The sequence below is a fragment of the Falco peregrinus genome, chromosome 6 (genome assembly GCF_023634155.1).
Source record: "Falco peregrinus isolate bFalPer1 chromosome 6, bFalPer1.pri, whole genome shotgun sequence".
Classification (NCBI taxonomy): Eukaryota; Metazoa; Chordata; class Aves; order Falconiformes; family Falconidae; genus Falco; species Falco peregrinus.
In genome coordinates, this window is record NC_073726.1 from 70063087 (window position 1) to 70088932 (window position 25846).

General features: G+C 39.5%; 1 protein-coding gene across 1 annotated transcript in view; it reads left to right on the forward strand.

Moving 5' to 3' along the window:
* CACNA1C (calcium voltage-gated channel subunit alpha1 C) overlaps positions 1–25846 on the forward strand; it is a 493845-nt gene that overhangs the window by 312988 nt on the left and 155011 nt on the right. Inside the window, exons 6-7 of the mRNA XM_055807493.1 lie at positions 5064–5225; positions 7149–7345. Coding sequence (XP_055663468.1) covers positions 5064–5225; positions 7149–7345 — 359 coding nt within the window. The remainder of the gene's footprint in view (positions 1–5063; positions 5226–7148; positions 7346–25846) is intronic.

Sequence of the window (25846 nt, forward strand, 5' to 3'; positions counted from 1 at the left end):
GGTTCCCAGAAGTGATCTGACTCAGGCGCTGTGCTGAGTCACAAATCCTCCCCTGCTTCCTCCTTGCTTGCAGAAAGTAGTATTTTTCTTCTGAACTATATTAGCAGAAAAATAATTACCTCCCACACCTTTGGCACTGGCTTAAGTATGAAAATCTGTGTGTTTGTGTGTGTGTATCAGGAGGTGGAGGAGGGATGGATGGAGTCGAAAGCCCTCTCCTTTCCCTTTTATTCCTACTCATTCCCAGAAGGTCATTTGTATGAGACTGTGCCTGCTCATACTCCTGATTCAGGCAACACCGTGATGTAAGCAGAACATAGCCCTGCAAAACTAATGAAGGGTTTTGACTTAGGATATGCTTTCTCTGAATATCTGTACTACTAATATGATGAGAACAGGAAACCACCCTGTCCCGCAAACCAAGTTTTATCCAAAATTGAAGACACTTGAAAATGTGAGATAGAGCTGTGCTTGCAAAGGCTGAAATGTTTTTTTCTGAGACCAACCTACCATTAGTTTCTTTGGATATGTTCCACAGCACAACAATGCCAAGTGCATTTTAGCAGCTGGGCCTGGTATACTTTTTTTTTTTGTTTGATTGTTTTGTTTTGGTGCCATCTTGCTGTGCATTGGTTGAAGTCCAAAAAAGCTTGTAAGTACACAATGGGGTGTGTAGGTAATCCCATTGCTTTAGGTGCAGACACTTACATGCCTAGAGATAAACACGTTCTTCAATAACTGCCTGAATTGATGATACAGCAACCAGCCTCTCTCATGATTGTCTTCCTGGAAGAAAATCAGCATCATATAATAGCTCTAAAATACCTGCAGCATTCCTAACAGCATATTTCTCATAGCTTTGAGACCGATCAGTGTTGCTTCCTACAACCTCTTTTCCTTCTTTCTTCTGTATTCCTTGTAGTCCCCAGTTGTGCCCTAAACTTTTGGGTTGACGCAGTCCTCTAGAGGCTGAAAAGGGCTTGACCTGGTATAAAAAGCAATGTTGTTCCCATGTAATAAATATTTAAAATGTTTTATCGGTGTAAATAAACGCTAAATTCTGTAAGCCCAGGGAATGGCACTAACATGTCTTCCTTACTAAAACATTTATGGAGTCAGTGTCTGCCAGCAGAATGCAGCCAAGATGGTTTTTTTTAAAGGTAAACTGAAGTGCTTTTAAAATAAATACTAAGAGCTGTTTAAGATCTTCAATTATTAACAGAAGAAAAACGCGGGCTGAAAAACTGCAAACAGTCCCTTTTGTGGCACTTTCCCTAATCTCTCTGAAGTTTTCTCCTTGTCCAGCCTGGAGTGAGTTCCTTAAGGCAGATGGTGTGCCTTCACAGATGTCTGGAGAGGGTCTAGTACATGAAGAGAGCTTCCATGAATGCATAAGTACATTTAGAATACCAGATATTTGAAAACCATTTATTTTTATATTTTCTTGTCAGAACATAAGTTCAGGAGACTGAATTTATGTTGGTCAACGATGGCATTGCCAGCCTCTGTAGAGCAGTGGTAAAAAAACAGCTCTTCACTCTGCTGTGGGAAGGCAGTTTTGGCACCACCTACCTGAAAAACAGCTTTGCAGCCTGATCAGGTCACCAGGCATTCTGATTTAGTTATGATTATAAGCTGCACAGCCCATTGCTAGGAGCACAAGCCTTACCTCCACAAGGGAGAAAATGTCAAAGGTGTGCAATGGTGTATTACAGGAAGCGTCAGACAAGTGGAATTGTATTGCCCCCTGTATGTGAGCACCCATACTGGCTGATATCAGTGTGTCACAGATTAAGAGCATGCCTGAGACAGGACAGATAAGTCTTTTTCATATCAGTTTGACACTCTTTTCTGCCTCTGCTCAAGGAAAGAGCATGTACAAGTGTGCAGAATTTCTCACCATTGGTTAGAAAAAGCTTTGTGGCTGCATGTAAGGGCATAATTTGCCTTGATTTACCCTGATTAGAAATGCATCCGAACATCCACAGACACTGATCTGCACCTCTTAGATTTCAGAATACAGATTTGATGTGTTTTGAAGCGTGAGGGTTTTTTAATATAAAAGTATCTCTCTTTGTTCGACCTACCCATGGCTTTCCCCAGTTCCTTTAATCCTTCTTTATCTGCTCTCCCTGTTCTCCCTGCTTACTACCACACTGACTTTTCTGATTGTCCAGGCTTGGTTCTTCATGCCATTCCTTGCAACAGCTTTTCATGCTGCAAGTGGCTGCCTGAACTGAGAATAAAGTAATTTACTAGCAGCAGCTATATTGCAGCAATAACCTTGCTATAATAACAATGCGGGGAGCGTGGTGATGTGTATATACCCCTTGCCCTTCTACAAGTAGCATTCATTACGTCTTCTAAGAGGACATTTCTGAAGTGGTTGCATAGTTAGCAGTTTTAAACTTTTAGAAACTCTCTGAATACTTTAATGGTAATGTATTTAAGCTTGCTAATCAGTGGAGTCATGTGGATTTAAAAACGGACTGCCCTAACGGGGTACTGCACAGCACACATCGGTTCATGCTAACAGTATTCAATAGCTCTAAGTTGGTTTACTATCCTCAAGAAGCTTTTCTCTAATTAAGCTAGCTGAAGCTCCTGTAAATGTTCTGGTGGTACATGTTCCCCTAGACTGTCTAAAACTCTTGTCATCTCATGGTTAGGGTGCAAGCCTTTGATTTCACAAACACTGCTTTGTTAACACAAAGGGCATTGGTTTGTGCGGGTGTTATCTTCTCTGGACATCTGTAGTACACTGAAGCACTTCCATGGTGTGGGTGATAATGAAACTGTATTCAAAATGAAAGAGCTTTTTGTTCAAAATTGTGTCTGTCCTCAGTACCCTCTCAAGAGCACTGGGTATATCCTATGATGAATATTAAATCAATTAATAACAATAATTAAGGGTAAATTACATCAGACATTTTATTAGAACTCTTAACTTTGTAATCTTGGCTACATTTTGGATTAATAAGACTCCTAAAATCACTTAAATTAGAGGCCTTTCTTCACTTTTATGTAGATTTATTTGAACTTACAAATATTTCAATCTGCAAAGTTTTTGGGTTTTTTCAGGTTCATAGCCATCTGTAGTCTTTTAACTTTCTTGTATTATACCTTGTTTGGGAGAAGGTGGGACATCGTTTTAATTTTCTGGTGAATGTAACATTCTCAACTGCTGTAAAGTATTGGAGTGATGTTGATGTGGACTGCAATCAATCTTCTGTATATATTTAGAATTAGTAGACTGAATGAGGTGACTATCTAGGGAGAAAGGCTGACTGCCTCACGTAATCACAGCAATATTATTTCCCCAGAGACATTGCTTATCCAGAATAAGTTACCTAGAGGTAACTTTGAGCAAGCAGAATGGCCCACTCTTGCACTGGATGAGTTTTAATCCTGGCAGTATTGTACTTCGTGCAAGGATCTCTTTATGAAAGCCAGAATGTTTCATACTGAATATCACTCCCTTTGGATAGTAGCATGAACCATTAACAGGTGACTGAACTGACTGCAGACACCTAAAAAAATGTTCTGACTAGAGGGATGCTAGTAGCCACCTTTGGATTAATAGCAGTTAGTGAATGATCTTACTGGCCTGGCAGCTGATACCACCTTTTGGTTGCTTCTGCTGCGTTCCTACATGGCTGGGGAGAAAATGCAAAGGCACAGCCTTAGCTGTGAATTGACAAGTGGATTGTCTACAAGTGGAAGTGCTTGTCAAGACATGCGTCATCCCTTTTAGAAAGTATTTAAATTATTTTTTTTTAAAAAAAGCAATAAAAATGAAAATGTAAGAGATTTTAAAAGTTAATAGTTATCGCAAACTCTCCTGGCAGATGTATAACAGACATTCACAACTCATGAATCACTTTTTTCAAAAATCACAGCTAATATCAACTTCCCTGAGGAGATGACAGCATTTGCAGGAGACATTAATGGCTTCTGGTGCTCAATCATTGCAAAATCATGAGCTCGTAATTGTTCTGATCTGGCTATTTGTAGAATATAGAGTTCTAGAGGTCTCTCAATACTTCCAACATTAATAACTTGCCAGTGACAGTTGTTGCCATCACTGCTACCAGTGATAACAAATTTAAGACATTTGTAAATGCAAATCCTTACTAAAGGTTTGTGATGCTGGCTTTGTTATTCTGGTTTTACAAATGAGGAGGAGACAGCGGCAGGCCCATGCATCTGCAGCTTGAGTCAACTGCATCTGAGGGTAGAGCTGCTTAGCACTTCAGCAAACTGGTACAAGTCACCTTCCCTATGCCATTCTGGAAGTGTTTGGCTCGCTCATGATTGTGTCTCATACCAGCCTCATGCCTTAACAGCCATGTAATAATATTTTGTTCATACCCCTTTCTAGGGACCTGGACAATCTCTGTTACAGAGTGATCCCTGAATCTTGGGGCAAAACCAGCACTGCTGGTTCTGACTTTCCCTCTGTTCAGACTGAAGTTGGACTGCAGGGAGATCCTAAGAGGGCTGGGAGCTCTCAGTCGGTATGGGTTTGATGCTCCTTCAGCATCTCAGGTGCTGCCTGACACTGGTTGGACCTCTGGACAGACCCAGAATCAGAGTAGGGACATGGTTTCAATTTGGCATCTTTCCCCATGCTCTGGAGTGCAGCTCTATGGTACCCCAGCACTTACCTACTTGCGTGTTCCCACTGTCCTTGTCCTGCTTCAGTTCTGGTTGTTCTTTGGTTTTCCCATGCTTTAACTCTCCTCAGTACCATCTGGGGAACACCTTAGGTCTGGTTTTCAAGAACAGGCAAAATAGCTAATGTGTTCCCTCCCCAGGGCAGTGGTATTTTGGTGACAGGTAAGGTAATAGCTGCTTTACTTTAGTCTGTGATCCAGGGTGCAATGGTAAATTTGTGAAATGTTGGAGATCTTCTGGAGGAACGTGATACGTAAATGTACATCTTATAATCATCAAGATAATGAGTTCAGTGAAGGGGAATGAGATAAAAAATGACATATTATTTATAAAGTCTCTAAATTCTGTTTCTTGCTGGTAAGTGCTTCCTTCTGTTCTCTCTGCAGGTCTCCAGGTGGTTTTAAATTCAATTATCAAGGCCATGGTCCCTTTGTTGCACATTGCCCTGCTGGTGCTGTTTGTCATTATTATCTATGCCATCATTGGACTGGAGTTATTCATGGGGAAGATGCATAAGACCTGCTACCATGTTCAAGGGGGACTGATAGGTAAGGGAAACACTGTCGTGCACACAAAGACTTTCTGAGGGAGGCTTTCCTCATACACAGTGGGGCATTTGTGCTGGCACAGGACACAGGCGGCTGTTGCTCTGTGCTGTGTACTTGTTTTGGGGTTTCACAGTGGTGGTTCCACTGTTCTGCTTTTTGGTTATGAATCACCTTTGATACAGAAAGACTGTCTCCAGCACTGAGTTTAGGTTGTTCATCTTGGGCGCTTAGTTGTTGGCCTGACTGTAAAGGCTGTATGTAAAACTGTCTGAATTCCTGCCAAACACAGCAGTGGACTTTTTAATGTGGGCCTTTGGTACTACAAGCCAGCCTAAGTTCTTTAACAAATCACCCAAAGGCTCAAGCAACACTAAAGTAGTGATGTTCACCACTAGCAGACTGAGCTACAAATGAGATGGCATCGGGAAAATGAACAACTCTTACATTTTATTATTAATCTTGTACACAAATACATAGTCATTGTAAACCAGTATCACTGTAAAGGAATATCTAATTGAGGCCCAGTAGTATCCTTTTTTTTAATCACAGACTGTGACTGTGGTTAGAAGTGCAGCTAGTAAAAAAGCAAAATTATATTAATCGGAAAAAACTTTTTGCATGAAGTCTAGCAAGAAATAACTTTCAAATTATTTACAGAAAGAAATATTCAAATTTCAAAATAATTCAATTGTATTGTCACTCACTTATCTAATCATCTGCTCTTTCTCCTTTGATTTACTGAACTTGAACAGCAGTGATTTCCCATGTGGTCGTGGGTGCTAATGTCTAGGATCCAGTTCAGCTCATAACCAAAAAAAATATTGTATCATAGGAAATTGTTTCAGAAGTTCTGTATTTTCTGGGTTTATAAAGTCAGCAGATGTCATTTTCTGGAAATGATGCTAGAACTATAATGAATTGTCAGTCTGGTTTATACCTTTGAAGTGTATCTTTCCCCTTACTGTCTGGAATTATTTACATTACAACCTCTAATTCTAATATTGCTGTTTCTGGCATGCTTTTTAATAACGAAAATGTGATCATAACTCTTGGAAAACTGCATTTTTTTGCCATGTAAGATGAGAAACAAACATAATTACCTGCTCCCACACACATACATACCTGTATCTGTTATAAATGTAGCACCAAGCTCTGAAATATGTGTATTTAAAAAAATCCTATTGCAAGAGGTTTTATGCATATAAAAATGTCTTTTATGGCATTTTTCATATATCAAAGCATTTAGGCAGGCTTGGTGTATGGGTTCTCAGACCTTTAGAAACACCTGTACAGAGTAAGGGGTGGATAATCGAGCAGTGGTCTTATAGAGCTTCTGAGTGCCGCTGTACTAATGATAAACTGCCACACAGCTTCTAGACTCTGAAAGAGCAGAGCCCCAGACACTCTCTGCTGTAATTTAGCAGTGGCCCACCACCATATCAACCTATCTCCAGAGCACTGAAGCCTGTCTGCCACAGGAGTTCAGCCTCCTTCAGCGCAGCGCCAGTGCGTGCTGGAGTTCCCTTCCAAGACTAACCCAAATGCCAGTGACTGAAGTATGAAAACACTGGTCATAACATGCAGCCTAAAGAAATGTAACGCACTTGATTGAATATTCCCTCTCAAGTTGAAAGGCATGATTTCTTCCTTATATGAGGATATGCTTTAAAAAAAAGTCCATCTCAGTTTTGACTGTAAAATTTGACAGCTTGGCCATTAGTTTTACAAAAAGAAAGTGAAGCATAGCAAAACATCCCTCTGCCCATTAAAATGAATGTAGTTGCTTGTGTATTCCTAGAAAAATCTGTCAAATCAACTACAAAATGAATCTGTTAAAATCAGATATACTTCACTCACTTATCATAGTGTGTCAAACAGCAATTAGTTCTCTTCATCTCCTTTTTCTCCCTCCTCTCCTTTAAGATACACCTGCAGAAGATGATCCATCTCCCTGTGCCCCCCAGTCTGCGCATGGGCGGCAGTGTCAGAATGGCACAGAGTGCAAAGCAGGCTGGGAGGGACCTAAGCACGGCATTACGAACTTTGACAACTTTGCTTTTGCCATGCTGACGGTGTTTCAGTGCATCACAATGGAGGGCTGGACAGATGTACTGTACTGGGTACGTATCCGAAAATGATAACCTGAAAGGCCTGCTTATCTACTACAGCTATGTTGAAACTTCAGGGCTTTTGCTTTCTTTCTTGTTCTATATAGTGAAGGCATGGTTGCTAGCATGGAGATTTAGTTAATTAATAATATTAGTGGGGAAAATGGGAGGATTTATCTGGCAAAGTTAAATCAAATGTAAATTTTGACTTTCTGTTGATATTTTAATGTTGATAGATGGCACGTGGCTTATTGGTTTGAAGATTTGCAATGTACCTTTGTTGAGCAGAATGTCATGTAAAGACTCTCTCTGCAGGAGTGGAATATCTCGTACATCTCCAGATTACTGATGTAAAAGTATTTGTGACAGATAACTGCGTGCTCTACCCATGGCATTAGTGTTACAAAGGCACTGCGCTGATCAGCTCGTAGGTTTTACAAGAAAGGCCTCACAAATCCCTTTTCATGATGGTACTGCCCCTGATTAGGACTTTTATCATAATAGTATTACAATAAAGTCTTCTAACTCTGGTATTGATATCGATCATGGTTACACATTTAGTCAAAACATTATATTATCTTTAATCTAAATACAGTCTCATCTTGTCCTTTGCCCTAATTCTGGAAGTTTCAGTAGCTTTAGTTGCTACTTTGTAATTCCTAATGTTGGGAAATTCAGCAGCAATACAATTATACTGTTGGAGTTAAAATCCTGCTTAGCCTTCACCTGTAAACCAGATATAAACGTCTTTCTGGATTCCGCTCTTGCCATCAACTTTTGCAGCAATACCTTATGGTTCAGGAATTTAATTCACACACCGATCAGTCTTGCCTGTGAAGGCTAACCTGGACTGTGACTAACTTTGAAGACTGGCATATTATGACACCTGGTTCTCCAAGGTGGTAAGATGTGCTACAATGCATGATGGAATTTAACTCAAGAGGACCTAAAGCACACAAAAGGATAATCTGGACTGAGGCAGCTTGCACTGTTAATCAACATCAGCTTCTCTCTTAAACATGAGCCAGAAGCTGCCTTCTACCCACCAGTGAGTTAGAGTTTACAAGATTTCCCTTTGAAGATTTAGCTTATCTGCAATAGATATTCTCTGTGTGGAACAGCAAGCAGTTGTCTCTTTATCCTTGTAAATTTAGATTAGAATTGTGACTCTAGCTTCCTTCTAATGCCTAAGATAAAGAGTAGAGATTAAGCCACAAGAAGAGTCTGGGTCTCAGAGCACAAAAATTGCCTTTATTTGAAAAGAGGGTATAGATTAAAAAAATAATGAGGAAGAACAGAAGCAGAGTCAGAAAAGGAACTGGGCAAAACCACGTCACAGCTCAGCTGTGACTATATATATCATACTTGTTTTTTATCACATTTAGCTCACATTCCTCCAGTCTTTTTGTGATTGAGAGGATTAATAGGTAGTTCAGGGGAAATAGGAGAGTGTAAAAGATATCAGAAATAAACACGAAAATATTGGCAGAGTATACCATTTAATATTGTGAAACCTGTCCACAAGTTACCATCATTTCCTCCAAAGGCACGTGTTATGAAAGACCGTGCCAATCCCCACCCTTTTGGGTCCATGCGTCATTTAAGTGACTGTATGTGAATCATGCAGAACTCAGCTATCAGTTACCTAATAACAGGAGCCAAAAGCATATACTCACTGCTAAATGATTTTCTATCATGACTGCTGCAGATGTTCTGATTATTTTATGGTGTTCCTGCAACAACCTGGATTTTAACTGTTGGTTTTTGTTTGGTATTGTCAGCTTTTTTCACCGATTTTCTGAGCTTTTTCTTTAGAGACAGTGTGATGAACTGAGACCTGCAATTAATATACATTTATGGTCATTATTGTTAGGGGCATCCATATATTTAGCCTTTTATAGTATGGCTTTGATAGAATGCTTGCTTTGGAAACAAAAGGCTTATTTGTTATCAGCAGTTCCCAGTTATTCCTAGACAAGACTATAAAAGTTAAGAGTTAGCACTGCAGATAAGATTTCAGTAATTAAGGAGGTGGAATTACAGTTTGTACAGAAAAAGACATATCACTTGCGTTTAAAGGCCATGAAATACAAAGTTTTAGTAAATACCTGAACACCTGAGCTGGCAGACATTGTTAAACTGCTGTAAACAATCCTAAGAGCACTATTGTCTCATGTCTTTTTGCCTCTTTGTGTTATATTGACAAAGTGGATAGAAGTCAGCTCTGATCAGCGTTTGCCATATGGCAAAGAAGGTATCTGAGATGCGATGCATATTTCCTTCTGCAGAGGGGTCTGTGCTACTCTGGGGGCAGATGTTGACTGGGCAATTACTACAGGGCACACCTATGAGAAGCATTGTGGCTTTAATACTTATATTTAGAAGCAGTCTGTAAACATTCCCACTGTAATTGTGGCTATTTCAAACCGTATCTATTCTGGTTTGTGCAGTAACCTTTCCAGTCCATGAAAAGAGCATTCTAGCTTAAGCTAGCCAGATCAAAAGGAAGAGTACTTCTGGATAGTAAAGAATAGAAAAGATGCAACATTTCAATTTCTGAGAGTGAAGGAAGAATTTAGTAAGTGGGGTAGGATATAAATATCTATTTTAAACTTAGTGTGAGCCCCTTCATTGTTTCTTTAGTGAAGTCTGACTCAGTTATAACTCTACTCCCTGGCCTTTGCCTTTTCAGCCAAGGAAGAGTGCTTGTAGACAACCCGTTGGGGGCTGCATCTCCACAGGAGTGCAGAAATAGGAGGCCATTTTCTTCTCAAGTAGACAACACTTTGAAAAATCTCCTAAATCCACAGTGAGGTCATGGAAATTAAAATTTACTTTATTAGGAAATAAATCTGCACAGCTTATTAATTTAGAAATCCAGACTTAAAGATCCCCTCTCTCCAACTACATCTTGAGATACTTAGTTGTCCATTTTACACTGAAAGCAAAGTACAGATTAAAGAACAGTGTAAGGAAATGTTGCCTGCAAATCAGTCAATTTTGTAGCTGAAAATTTTAGGTGATGATTTTCAGAGGTCTTTCCTTAAACTTAATGATGTAAGCTACTGGGTTAATATTAAAAGTACTGGCCATTCAAATTTCAAGCGGACTGTTAGGTTCTTAGCCCCTCTACAACACAGGGTAAATACTAGCTTTGAGTCTGGGGTCCTGCTGGGGTCAATGGTAAAATTCCAGTTAATTTCAAAATGTCAAAATCTCACCTTCTATTTTGTTAAATCTTGATCATGCTGTTGAGATTTTCCACATGCATTCATGGGTACAACATGAGAGCTTACAGATGCCTAATCAAGGGCCTTGGTGTCTGTTGTGATAGAGTCTTCCAAGGACATACATGTGGATGTAGGGAGTTTTGTTTGCTCCCTCCTTAAATGTGAAAACAGGAGCCTGACCTAAAACTCAGCAGAACAACAGATAAAGCTCTGGGCTGAATTACTTGGCTGGAAATGTATGGACAATGGAGCAATTCCCTTGGTTTGAACTTTTCTATAAGTGCTTTTCAATTATATCTTCCTATTTTCTGAAAAACAGCTTTTGAAAGGTACCTCAGTCTCTGCATTCCTCTCAGTGGGAATGGAGAGAGCTTAGCACATTTCAGCATGTTGCCCTGAAAAATATACTAGGAATTTCATGAAACCTATGTCTGTCTTGTGCCACACTTCGCAAGGTTAAACCTGCATGTTTAGAAGTTAGAAAGCTGTATGACCTTCCACAAACCCTGGACTCCTAACCCACTTAATAGCTCTTCCAATTTTACCTTCAGTTTCCTGTTTCCTTCTTTATGCTTCCCTTCGTGCCTTCTCCAGCTTCTTAACTCTGTAGTGAAGCCTGTCTTCTCTCTCATGGAGTACTATTTCCCAGCTTGTGATCCACATCCCCACAAAGAGATAATCAGAGACAGGAAAGCAGTAAACTTTTATTCCCTAGAAGGACTTGACATCAATAGGATCAATACACTTTTCAATCTCCTCTCTCACTCAGCTTATAAAACTTGTGAGTAGATTGGCTTCTTTTGAAATGTGAAAGAAAAATGTTAGGGAAAACAGTTTGACACTGCTACAATGGCAAGTAAGATAATTACTTATAAGGAGCCAAATTTTTAGTGTGAAATAACTATATTGGACAGGATGAAAATCTGTGCAAAACAGCCTTGCTGACTCTTCACTGAAGAATTGATCTTTGTGGAGGGAGCGTTAAGTGTTTATAGAAGCACGTCTCCTACACTGCCTCGGTCTTACGAGGTTTACTTCATCCCAGTGTAGCTGCCAGGTGGCTTTGTCTCATACACAGTCAGTTTATAGAATCATTTGAGTAGACAAGCACCTTTTATGATACGTCACATCATATTTTTTCCTATGCATTGTAGAAAGATCCAGCTTACTATTCTCAAAACTCTCTTTAATGTATGGTCAGCCAGCATTAGCAGCTTGCTCCATTGTGCAGGCACCAAGGCCCATTTCTGAAGACCCCTCAGTCTTGGAAACTTCCAGCAGCAGATGCAAATCCAAATGTTACAAATTGGCTCATTTGGTATTTTGTAATCTGTCTCTGCTGCAGTCCATTATTTCTTACTGTTTTGTTGACTTAGGAAGAAAATTAATCCCTATGCAGTTTGTAACATCCTGTTTAAGAAATTGTAGTATTCCCTTAATCTTTTTCTAATCTAAGCCAATTCAGTACTTTCAAACTTCCCTAATGGAGCTTCTCTTTGATTATCTTTAATCAGTTTGTTACTGTCCTTCAGGGGAAGCTTCGCTTCTGAGTTAAATGGAAGTCGGACAGAGCCCTGTCTCTAGAAAGGCTTTCATCTTTGTGTGGAATGTGCTTTCAGCAGCTGGAGCCCTGTGACACTGCATGCAAAACTGCCCACTGCAGCCTCAGTTTTATTTGCCTGGTCTCTCCACTCCCCTGCGTCTAAGAAATCATATATATAAATGAAAACAGAATGCAGAGCAAGTGCAAAATGCAACCATACGTTGTTGCATTGGGCTATTCATGCTGCTGGGCAGTGGAGAACCTGATCCTGAGATGTTCTGCATACAGCTTGCTCATTACAGCTTGAATTCTAGGATTAAGTAATTCTACTTGATCTGCTTGATGATTTTTAATAATGAGCAGCCTTGAGCCTGCCATTGTTTTTGAAGTATTGGCTTTGTCCCATGTCATTTGGACAACACGTCAGAATATTGGTTAAGTCTCTGAAAATAACATGCAGTACCTCCAGGGACAGTTTACCTCAAGGTCCTAACTGTAAACTAAAGAGTGTGCTATTATTACAGATGGACAAAAGCCAGGTCTGGATGAGATCCAGGGCAGTAACCTGTCCCTGGAAGAGATGCCTAAATTGGCACAGAAGTTGACTCTCTCAAATTTAACTGAACGATCCTTGGTATTGCCCAATCCCTAGGCAAGAAAACATTTTAGTAGTCTAAAACAGTGCAGTAGAGCCACCACAATGTAGTGAGAGCCACAACGTAGTGAGATTGAATCAGTGAAAATATTCAGAAGCATCACATCCCCAAAGACAGAGTAGCATATGTAGATGTAGTGGCTTAAACAGGCTGTCCTAGAAGGTCCCTCCATCTCTGAATCTGTGAGATCATACTTCCAAGTCACTAAAAAACTTGAAAATTGAGCTTACAGTCACCTTTACAATTCCCATCATGAAATCAAAATGGAACAAACTGAACAACAGATATAATTTACTTTGTTGACAGCATTGACATATCTTGTAGCTTTTCTCATCCCCCTGCAGCCTGTGCAGCCAGTGAGGAAGATGATGTGAGGAATACAGATATTGCCACAAAGTGGAAGACATTAAACGCAGAGCTGCAACCCCCAATTTTCACCAGCTGTGTTTTTCCTTCTAACCCTTTATTCTTGCAGCACTTAAGCTTGAATTAGTAAGGCTTTCCACACAAGAGAATGATCTGATTCTAAGAATATATCTGTCTACATGTTTCCATGGTATTTATTCTCCATCCACCCCCACCCCTCCAAGAAAATGCTGGGCTTTTATTGTTGTGGGGTTGAGGTTTTTTAATCATCTTTTTGGCAGGGTTTTGCATGGATGTGAAAAATTTACAAAGAATAAGCACGCAAGTATGAGCAAGCCATGTGTGTGATTGCAGAGGTTATTTCAACTCCATCTGCCGTAACAGTGTTGGCTAGGGGGAGAGGACCAATAGTTCAGAGCACTGAAGGGCCACAGCATTAATGCACTGAAAAAAGCAGTGACCACACTTAATTTGCATAAATGCTGACCTAAACCTGTTTTTCTCATGAACAACTGCATGTGTAACTGTCCTGGTTGCCTGTACTGCTGCCTTGAAAGTGACTGACAGCAGTGACTTGCTGGTTGCCACCTGCCATAAAAAAACTGCTGCTGAACGTTTGTCCAATGCAAAACAGGCACTTGCTGCGTGGAATTAAGCTTTCATGAGCCCTTCAGACCTCAACTTTGGACCTCTCAGTCCTCCTCTTCTATATGGAAAGAGACTTTCCATTAAAAATAAGCTTCTTTGGGTTGGTTATGGGGAGATGTTAATGGAGACCCTCTGCCCAGTGCTCCTGCTTGGGAAGGACCTCTTTAATATCCCTGTCTTTCTGTTGCCCTTTCTCTGTTCTTTCTTCTTTTGTTCTTCCTTAGACTGTTTCCTAATTGCTGCTGTCTAATCACCACAGAGACCTTTCTTATCTTTAATCTTTTATCCCAAAGCTATAAAATTAAGAGCTAAAATACTGGGACACTTATATATGACTTAGGATTTTGAGTGCCTATGTTTGTGGGTGCACTGCTTGAGCCCTACTACTAGTTTTTCAAAAACTGATGAATATTGGCTTCTGAAACAATCATCTTCAGAGTTGTTAAGTTTGGACCCACATCCACTAGCAAGTTCACAAATAACAGACTTTGGTTCATTATCTAGACCCTGGGAAAGAAAAAGACAGGGAAATATGCCCAAGGTCAGAACACAAGTGATGGCTCTAGAACTGACTATAAAACTCCTGTTTATTTTGTTTCATCATCTTATTTTCAAGACAAAGGGCAATACAACTAAAACCTCGCCAATCTTCCTGTAAATAATAAGTTTTCCTGCCTGCAAACAGAATTGGTCTACTAATACTGGCTTTGTTCATTGATTTCAGTGGATTTTCTGCCTGAACAGGACTTGAGGGCTCAGTATGATGGGTGATCATACCATTATAAGTCTGGCAAGTTTAGCTATGCCCGTGGCCTCCTCTAGAACTGTCTCCTTCTAACTCCAGTCATCTGATCTGGACCCAAATTGGAGGCCTAAAACCAATATTGAGCACATGTCCCTAAAGATACAAAGTGACCAGAAGTAGAAAATGAAGGGTTTAGGACTCAAGACAAGTATTTACCACAGAACATCCACATTGTGGAGTTTTAAAGAAAGCATATCTAGAAGAAATCAGTCCTGGACGTTGTGCTGATCTTGCCTACTTGGTGTTGCTGATAAAACTCACAAGAAAAAGAGAACTGTTGATAATGCAGTTGCATCGCATTCAAGCTCTTTGATAGTAGTCTCTCCAGTGAACATCTAGTGCTTATACATTATCTGCAAGTGGCTAGTGTGCCTATCAGATGAATGTTTATTAGCTGTTTGCCATGATTTCTAGATGTTGTACATTTTATTTTACAATTTCAGGGGTGATTTCACAACTGAAAGCTGGATTCATCATCTAAAATGTAGAATGGATTTCTAGGAATATTATAGATTAGGAGCTGGCTACAAAGGAAACTGGGATATACTGATCAAGTGCAAAAAAAGAATTGATAGTCAAGCCTTCAGTTATTAAAGAAGGTAGTGATTATCTACAGTTTACTGTACCGTTTTTCATTATCTTTATTTTTAAGGACTTAATTGACTATGTAAATCAATGAACAGTATGCACATGTGTATTTTTGTGCATGCAGTAATCAGTGCTGCTCTGAAATACTCATGGTAGAATTTGCTATCAGTCTGCACTGAGATAAATAGAAGCAGTTATAAAATAGCAATACAGTAAAATAGGCAGAAAATCCTTTCTGGATAATCAGCCATGCAAATATAAATACAAAGTAAACAGAGACAGGAAGGGATAGCCCAGAATTCTAAGATGAAATGAAATCTTTGGATTTGGAAACCTACCATCCTAGGGGATATTTTCTTGCTTGAAATCAGCACTTTATTCTTTTGGAGTGGATTTCCAAAGCTTTTAAAAGTTGAAAAGGTTTTTAAAAAACTGAGCAGCAGTAAGAGATGGAACTGCTGCAGTAGCTATAATGAAAGAACTATCAGCCCTGTGGCTAAATAGCCTTTGGGCTTTTGGATGACTTTTTCAAAGATCAACCTTTTCCTTTTAAAGGGGAAAAAAGGCTATACACACTTACATGGGAACAAGGCAACTCACGTAAAGCTCTGTGACTTTTGCCTCTGGAGACCTGAATTCAAATCCTGATTAAGTCGCACAAATCCAAATAATTTTTGGAGGTCACTACATGGCATTTCTGCAAATTGCAAGTTCACCCAACAAGCTAACCCACTCATGTCATCAACCACATGAGGGAACGGAGACCTTAAATGGGTGCTGTTACCTGTATAGGGACCTGACTTTGGCAGAACACTGCAGATGGATCAATTACATGAATCCAAGTAGATCTACTGTTCAGGAACCAAGGAAAGCAGTGTAATAGGAAGGCAAAAGTAATGTCACTAGTGATGTTAGCTGTAGAGCAGGGAAGAGGTAGGGAAGGTGGTCTGTCAACCATCTGTGTCAACAAGCAGAATGGATCAAGAGCAAGGGCTTAGCCTACTAGACTCCAGGCTGTGTTTGTGGAAAGTCCTGAAGACCTGCTCAGTCTGGGCCTAGTGCCTTTTCAGTCTGGGCCTAGTGCCTTTAAAAGCTCTGCCTGGGTCAGTGTATGGCCTGTTCTTTCACAGCTGGTCTGTATGATACAGTCAGCCTCAGTGCAGACAGACAGTGACCTGAAACACCACTGGGGGGGAAAAAAACAACAAACTTTTGAGGGAATAGTTTAGAGGGAATTATTTACATCCTCAAAGTGCAACAGTTCCAGCACACTCTAGAATGTGAGTTGCTTTATCGCTTGGCAATAGATGAATTTCAATATTTTACTCCTGGGTGACATGTTCTAAACTGAATTGAAATACATTTAATTATTGTTTTCTCTTTTACCTGTTAAACCTGGAGAAAGAGAGTGAGGTAGCAAAGCAGGAGGCTTATTGGAGCTCAGAATTTGTCTTTGATGTAAGGAATTCTCACTATGTAACTAATGTTTTCAGTGGGAGTTCATAATCCCTGTATTGCCAAACATGCTGCAGAGGTATGTAATCCTCTCCAGTTTTCACAGAAAAATAAAGAAGTCCCACAAGAAAGCACAAAGCATACAGGTGGGATGGGTGGAGGTGTAAATAATAGCTTCCTGATTATTTGTTTTCCCTCCCCTAGCATAGTTAACTGTAGGAATTTCTCAGTGGTACTTGCACTAACAAAAATTTAATATGTTGAGATTTTGTCGGCAAAATCCACTTTTCAGATAGCTGATTTGCCATAGTCATCCATGTCCCTTTGGAACAGTACTAGTGCTAATAAATATTGCAACTTTGTGAAAACAAAGCCCAATTAATGCTGCTGTTTTCTTTAAGTCAAGGGAGAGCCTAACTTTTTTCCTTTGTTTTGAAATGAAAAGTGTGAAGTCAAATGCCAGTGGCCTTTGCCATCAGTTGCAGTTGTACAGTAAACTTGTGTGAAGGTCGTTTTAAATTGCAGATTTAATTAAGAGAGTGGGAAACACACCCAAGTCAATATTGCCCCCCTACCTGTCTAGCAAGCACAAACTACTGTGCTGTAGAAGTATGGGATCAGCAAGCATTTTCAACAGAAATAGCTTGCACTAGAAAAACAATTCAGCTCAATCGGTGTGTGCCACAGACATTTTGACCTGCTGGTATTTGAATGCAAGTTTTAATTCTCTTCCCACTCTCAGACAGGGACCTTACATTTCTTATAACAGCTCAGTCTGTTAAAGAACAGCTGACTGCAAAAGACAATGTGCATCCAAAACGAAACCAGCTAAAATATGAATATAGAACTTTACTAAAGAATGAAAATGTTGTGGAGTCCGTTGGTTATATCCTGGGGGCTAAAAAACACAGTGGAATGATTCAGTGTCAGCATACAGTACCAATATTCTGGGGCTAGGTGGTTGAAAGCTGGGTTTTTTTCTATGTGTCTCAGACTTTATACAGTCCTTCCCAGCTGCGAAAGTGTGTGTATACCTGAAAAGGTGGGGCCAGTATTTAATGAGCAATGAAAACATGACTTGGTGCTGTTATAAAGAAGTAAGCTTTGCAAATGCTACTGGTAGCAATGCACTTCCCTCATACTGTATGCAAAAAAAAAAAAAAAAAAAAAAGCAAACAGCTATTTCACAGGTTCTCACTTTGCCATCAAGCAGCAGATGTGGTTATAAGGCAGTTCTTCTACATCTCTGCTGTAGTCCTGTTCTTGCACAGGTTGCAACAGTCTGTTAGGGCTCTTCTGCAGGACTCCTGCCTTTACACAGTCTCCCCAAGAAGTTCAAGTCAGTCAGGATGTATCTTTTGCAGGAGTGTGTGTTCCCATGACACCAAGGTTGAGCCCAGCACTACTTTCACTTATCTTCACTGTAGTGCTGTGTGGGAAGCTTGGTCCATTTTGAAAACTTCACCCCCTTGTCAGGGAGATCAGGCAGCATAACAATGAACTATAGCCATACCCACAGTTTTTCTAAAATAAATCAGGAATTACGGTTCACCTGGTTCAGTGCAGGTGTGCTTGGGTGTGGACATCTACAGGAGATTCAACATAAGTCTTTGTTAACAGGAGTGAAGAAGCAATCTCTGCAGTCTTCATCTTCTCAGATCTGTCTGCCCCCTTCCCCTTCTCTCTTCTGGACACATCTTCCATTGCTGCAGTTTCTTGATTATTTCTCAAAGGTTCTCTGTTGCCAATTAATCTCTTCCCTTGATGTTTCTGTTGTCCTCATTGAGGCAGTCCTTTCTTAGTTAATGGCCCCATTTAGCTCCTGCAGAGAGTTCTGTACAAATTGCCAATATTTCTAGCTCAGAGTGGAATTTTAATTTGCTCTTTCCATCACTACAGAGCATACAGAATAACTGGGGAGCCAAGGTACACATAGGAATCTTATTATTCTTCCCACTGCCCACGTATGACAAATCTTGCCTACGTTATTTGCTTTTATCCTATAGTGACCATATAGCAGAATAACCTGCCTAGAGCATTCTCTGCCCTGTCTCATGAACCCTGTGTGCTTCTCTTCATCCAGATGTCTTGCCTTTCTCCTGAAGACACTCTTTAAAAAAAAGTTACAGATGTCTATATGTACATATAGAATGCACATATGGAATTTGTAAAACTCCATAATTGAGGCAATACAGTAAGAATAGCCTTAAAAATAAGTGCTTGGAGAGAACAACCACCTTTAACATTTGCCTTCTCCTTCAGTACTTCAAAATAAAAGAAATGTGATTATCAAACCATAATTTTTAACAGGAGCAACTGATCAAGTGCTACTCCTTCCCTTGAGTGTCATCAGTTCAGATTGAAGCTGGGTTGAACTCTCCAGTCTCTCCTTCGCATCCATCTGATAGATACAAAATGCAGAGTATTTCAGAACAGTTGTAAGGAACAGCTGTGGCTTGGAGTCCCTTTAAGACTATTAGGATGTTGATGTTTAGGAAAAAAAATCTACCCAGAATAAAAGAAAAGGCATCTGGAGTGCTTTGCTTATATTTTAAGCCATTCAGAAGCAATTGTATTACATCGTTCCTAAGTCCATAAAAGTAAGTAGTTTATTTTGGGGTTTATATTTTTGCTTATCACAAGGCTTGAACTTTTGTATTTTTTTACCCTCATCTCTGTCCTTTTGCCTTGAGTCAGCTTGCAGACCATAAATTCCCACTTCTCATCACCTGTCTTAAAGACTCTGGAAGGCTGAAAGAGTATTTCAGGTTGACAAGATAAATTATAATATCTCTCATGATACACTTGAATGTCTAGACTGAAATGCTTAAATCTTTTTGTCATTTTTTAGTGACTATGTACATTAAGCATCTGATTTTTCCCAAGAATTTCAGAAAATGAGCTCCTTATCATATATTTCTCCCAATCCTGTGCCCCATTGCATTCAGGCAAAGCACTTATGCATATCAGTTCATTTCTGCTGGTGACAACAATATTGACCGTTGACTTCAGTGGAATTATTCATATGCTTTAAATTATGCACATATATGAGTACTGGATTAATAACCAGCCAAGCAAAAACAACTAATTAGATTTTAGATTGAAGGATCTGCAAGGTGGAATCTTCATCCTTAGGATAGCAACGTACTAAGTCTAAATCCAGCTTTAAGGATCTATGATGGGTAATAGGAAACATGATCCTTTTCTTGCTCCTTCTGTGAATGGTGCAGTCAGATGGATGCATGCTGTGTATAGGCTTACTTGAGGTACATGTGAAGACCAGCCAGGAATTCCTCAAGTAAAAATGTGTGGGGTTTATGTCTTCATTGACATGATATGCAGCAGCCTCACACCATTCAGGCTCCAGACAAATCAGCAGATTCAGGATGTGTAGGATTTCAGTGCTAAAGAAGCAGTCCCATGATTTGTCCCACAAGTTGGAAGAAGTGTCTATGAAGCCTAACATACACAGAAAGTCAATTTCAGTACTATGTCCCTTTTTATTTTACCTTTGCTTCTTTGTCACCTCGTTGAAATCTTTCTGGGGCTTCTTTTAAGCATTTATAATTTTGTGAAAAAAATAGAAATTGTGAATAACAATGAACAGTTTCCTTGTTAAAAGCAATATTAAGAGCAGTAGGGCTTACGACAAGTCGCAAAATTAATATATTTATCAAAAGTATTACATGAAAAAAACCAGTATGCCATAAGCAGTGTACTGTTTAGAGATCAGAGAAGATACGATGTGCAGGATTTGTTACCAGAGCTAACCAACAGTATTAAATGTTTGCACGTTTAGAGGTTGGTTTGTTTGTGTCACAGTCTCAATAGTCCTGGTCCAGTTACCTAGCCCAAGTTATTTAAGAGCATGACAGCTAAAGAGACAGTTGTCAAGTGTCTTAGATCTGTAAGAAGAAGCTGAGAGAAAGGCGTCAGTCCTTCATATCACAAGTCCTCTGTCAGCTCTGTCTACTAGCAAGACCTTCCAAGGCAAAGCCTGCAAGTACTGCAGAGCCAAGGTGTTCTTAAGCCCAAATCAGCTCTGCAATTAAGCAGTTAACTAGAAGAGAATGTTTCATTGAACAAATAGTTTCTTTCTTGTTTGCTGAGCAGCCTCAGAAATCATGCTATCACCAGTTACAGTTGTTGGATGTTCTTAGGAACTGCCAACAATATCCCTTTTCTTATTTGGAATGTTTTGTTTCTTAGCTATTTCTGCTGATGTAATGTACCTGTACAAGGAAAGGTAGAAAAATGAATCTTTCAAATTAGTTTTACTTCTTCACTGGACAAATTTATCTGGACGCTTTCTGGGAAATTCACCCCATTAGTTACTTCTGAAGAGTTACATTGGTTTTATGAGACCTTTTTTGTTCCCTGAATGTATGAATGCAAAGTCTTTCAGTCAGTCTGTGAAGTTTCAGAAACAAAGCAAAGCTTTAACTATCATGAAAGCAGCTCAAAGATTTAAAGGAAGCCAAAGAAGTTAGAGTAGTACTTTTCTTTCTAGGCGACATAGCCCTTGCCTGAGATGTAGGACTTACTGACTGTCTATAATGTAGGTTTATTATTATTATTTTCTGTAATATTGTCAACGCAGCTGCAGCTGTGAAGGGTGAAGTTCTATCTTCTGTTTATTTCAATTGGTTTTTTACCTGAATTCTGATTAAAAAATTTGGTGGAGAACATTTTTCCCTCTCAGTGCAAAACAGTGCCTCATCCTATATAAAAAGTTTCTGGAGTTGTTTAATCAAAGTTTAAACTTGTAGTTCCATGAGAATATGTGTGAATGAAATACGTTCACCCAAATATTCATAGGAAGAGAAGGAAAGAGAGAGTGGAAAAGAAAAATTTATGTTTCAATGCAAACCTCTTTACTTTGCAATAGATCAAGGGCAAATACCTAAATCTCACATTAGTGTATACGTGTATGTATCACGTGAGCCATGCCTGCTGGTAGGCTACTATTTGATCTTCAGTCTGAGCTGAGGAAATAACTTCTATGCATCCTTGAGATTAATAAGGCACTTAAGTGCTTTTCCTGAAAAGGATGGTTTTTGAAATGAAATCTTCAAGCGGAAGATCTATCCAGCAGCAATGAAGTGTTACATCTTCTTTCTGCTGTCTCCTGCTCCCAACATTCTCAAATTTTATATTGCTACAAGAAAGACTTGGTTTCAACTAGAGATTTTGCTACTGGCCATAACCATTACATTCGGCTAGATCATTTCCTGAGGCAGTGAATTCCACAGATAGACTGCATAAAATAGCATTTCCACACAAAATTTCCAAATTTACTGCCCTTTAATTTTGTTGAGTACTCTGCTCCTCTTGATTAATGTTACTCTGTGAAAGGTTATACACTTCATTAAAGAATACTTGAACCACTTGACTTGTATTTAAAAAAGGCTATCATAACATGCTATAGTCATTAGGAATCAATTAGCAATTTACTCAAGAAATAGACGACTAGCTCTGGTGTCCTAGCTAACTTACTTTCCCTCAAGCTGCAGCTCTCCAGTATTGTGCACTGAACAAGACAGACATCTTTTTTTCTCTTCAGCTTGCTGCTTTGTAGTGGCAGCTGCCCTTCTGTGATGGATTAAACTTTTCCTGTAACTTTCGGTTATTTTTAAATGACATTTGGCATAAAGTGTCAGAGTGTGGCTGTGTGAATTGTAAAATCACCAGAATTTAGTGAATTGTGTCTACTCCTTTCATGAAATGACTAAAAGACCTCCACTATGCGCTTGGTGATGTTCAACCATTATGTTAATAGATAATATGCCTTGAACATTACCTTTGAACTATGATGCCTGTGCAGTGAATGAGATACTTGCAAAATCTGCAAGACTATTACCCCTGGGGGGGGGGGGGGCGGGGAAATCTCTAAACAATTATAGCATGCATATCTTCTGTGGCTTTACCAATAAGACTTCATCTATGTCTTCTGAAGAACCAAAGGTCTGTTTACAGAGATAAATAGACTTTTATTCCTTGGCCCCTACTGAAACTGATGGTTGTAATTGTGATCAGCAAATAACAGCATTAAAAATCCTGGTGTTATTTCTAGGAGATTATCTGTACCATTGAGAGAAAAGCCTTCAACTGGACATTGAAATCCTATAGTCAAGGTAGCAATTAAGGATGCTTGGCAAAGGAAAAGCTTTTCCCCAGTACACAAGGTCCATCAGACCTCAAATATGCTAAAATACCCTCTTTTCATCATGACACCGAGTGGTTTATTTGACAATACCCAGTGAGACAAGGTAGTATCCCACTTTGCAGATTGGAAAGCTGAAGCATAATGAGCCAAAATTATGTCCACACAGTGCCAGATAGGGTAGCAAATCATGAGGAGTCTAACTAAGATCCTTATCTCTCAGGTCTCTGAGAGATGATGTGTACCAACTTTCTCACTGTTGACAGTAGTGAGATGTGAGTGTTGAGATGTGAGCTGTGAAAGGTCAGGCAGTTTGACTCAGAAAGCAGAATTATTTCTATAAATGACAATCTGCAGATTCCCATCAATGCTGTGCTTCCAACTGACCTAACAATTGCTCCATACATGCTTATATTGACATCAGGTTGCAATCACCTTGGCTACTGTAGCTGGAATATTGTAATTCAGACCTACACTGGCTGATAGTCCTTGTTCAGAACTGTAAATTTAGATGATCCACCTTTTCTGCTGAGATTCATATGGTTAATTCACACTCAGGGAGAAGCAGTGCACTCAGTGACCAGGGAGCTGAACTCTGTGTTAGGGGATGTACTGTTGTCCTAGAGAGGTAACCTACAACTGAACTGGTTTCTGTTCACTGCAGGCAACCATACAAAACGTATTTTGCAGACCTTGTTTTCTGCACTCAATAGTGTTCAAATGGTAACACTCCTGATCTTGTCATGACCCTCTGCAGCTTCTCCACTTCAATAGCATAATTAGGAAAAATCGGCTCTACCACCTAAGTTACACTTGCAGTGAAAGTCTTCAGCTGCAATTAACAGGACACGTGCATGCATACACACATGATTAATAGCTACATATTCCCAGAATGTTGATAATGATAAGTTTCCAGGAAGTAGTTTCACTCAAACACAGGTACAAGGTTTTTAATGATATCATATGGGAGCATTCGTCTGTTGAGGACAGTCCTGGATTTTAGCATACTTCCATTTTGGAGGAAGTATTTCCAGATATTTGGAAGGATACAATCTTAGCCAAGAATTTAATGGTTTTTAAATGTTGATATGTTGCTGTTACTGTTTTGAGTAAGTCTGTTTCCACACACACCCCGCCCCAATTTCTGCCAAGCAGCTTTCATCTGCATTTCTCCTGCAGTTGTTTTTCAAGAGCAAATAGTAAGCTCACAGTGTACTGTCTTCTTATCCCAAGGGGGTTTTAAAGATAATTTTCCAAATACCTAATGTTATATCAATATATAACATACATTCCTGTCACCTGTAGCTCAGTCCTATGATGTATGGAATAATCTTGCCTTCTACTAAAGAAAATGAGATGTGAGAGCGCCAAACACAGGGAGCCCAGCAACAGAGAGAGATTCAGCTGTTTGCCAGATACTGATGGTTTCTCTACACTTGAGAAGCTATCACCGTCTCTGCCTCTCAGCTTCTCTGTTACATATATGACTGGGCAATAAAAGAGATGAAAAGCTGACCTCCTAACTGTTCAGTCTGAGAAGTCCCAAATGCTCTGCTGTAGCAGAATGCAGGTCTATTTTTCAAAACCAATTTGTGCTGATGCTAGCTGGTACAATCACTATGCAATTGTGCAGACTTTGGAAATAGCCAGAGTACACTATACTGTAGTTATATGCTTTACCAGGCCAGGATGGAAACTTATTGCCATCTGGAAATTTCTTCCTGCCAAAGTACAAAAGGCACTGTGACATGCACCTGAATTCTGTACCTGGCACCCTGGCATTTGCTGTTTAGGATTCACTTGCACCACAGCTTTGAGAAGTTCTACTTTTCCAGCTGACTTTCCCAGCTGACAAAAAAAAAACCAAACCACAACCAACCAACCTGTCGATAGATGAATACCATACAACTGAGGCTTTTTTATCACCACCTGTCATAGTTAGAGGGAAGTTGAGTCATCATTGTACCTGCACCGGTAAATTCTTATAGCAGTTTTTCAAAGTCATCCATACTCATTGTTTCTGTGAATTTCTTTATATAGATAGTGGGTTTCTTTGTAAAAGTCTGATTATCTTCACTTAAATCCAGCTTGGGCAGTCACATTTTGCCTGCCTGATTTCTCCACTGTGATTTCAGGTGAATATTGCTTCCATCTTTATATACCATGTTTTGTTCTCTTTAAAACACTGACTTGTTTCACACCAGAGGTGTCTACTTTTTGGTCATGTGGGATGAGATGTGGCTTGCAAATGTAAAGAACTATTACTTTATGGTTTTAATTTATATTTATTTATATTTATCAACTAAACAATTCTACAAAAGTATTAAAAGGAAAGCTGGTTAATATGCTTAGGGAATGTTAGATGTTCAGGTACTTTGTTCTGACAGCTAAATGTATTAATCCTGCGGAAGGAGCTCATGAACTGTTTTCACAGGGGCAGATTTTGAGCTTTTTTTTTTAGTAAGTCCAGTTCAGTTGCAGGTGAAGGAGCTCTGAGATAGTGTTTTGGACTAGCCATTGACTATGGACTGTTGCCAGACAAGGACTTTAGTGACTGCACCTTGAAAGAAAAATGGATAATGGACTTCCATCCACAAAGAACTGATTATATTAGTGTTACTCTCCTGCCTTGTCTTACTGAAGGTCTGAAATTCCTCTCTTGGGTTGTTATGAATCTTGAGTCATATTGCCTTCCCTGAAGTGCATCTCGGTGCCCATGTATGGAAGAGTGTTTCTTCTGTGATCACAACAAATGTTTAGGTTGCAAAGGAGAGAGCGTTTTCCTGGAAGGAGAGGACAACATATGATAAAATTTTCAAAAGCATGGAAAACAAAGGAACCTAGAGTGCTTTATGCCTTTAGGTACTTTCAAGTCTGCAATTTATGTTCATAAATCATTTTAGTGCTGCTGAAAATGGTAACCACCATCTGTTTCTTTAATGATGCTATGTCTGACTCAGAAGATGAATGTTTATGAAAAGTAAAGAAGAAGAGACTCTGATATTTTTGATACCATCATGAAAGCAAGATTCTATTAAGGTATCCAGCAACTTTCCAAA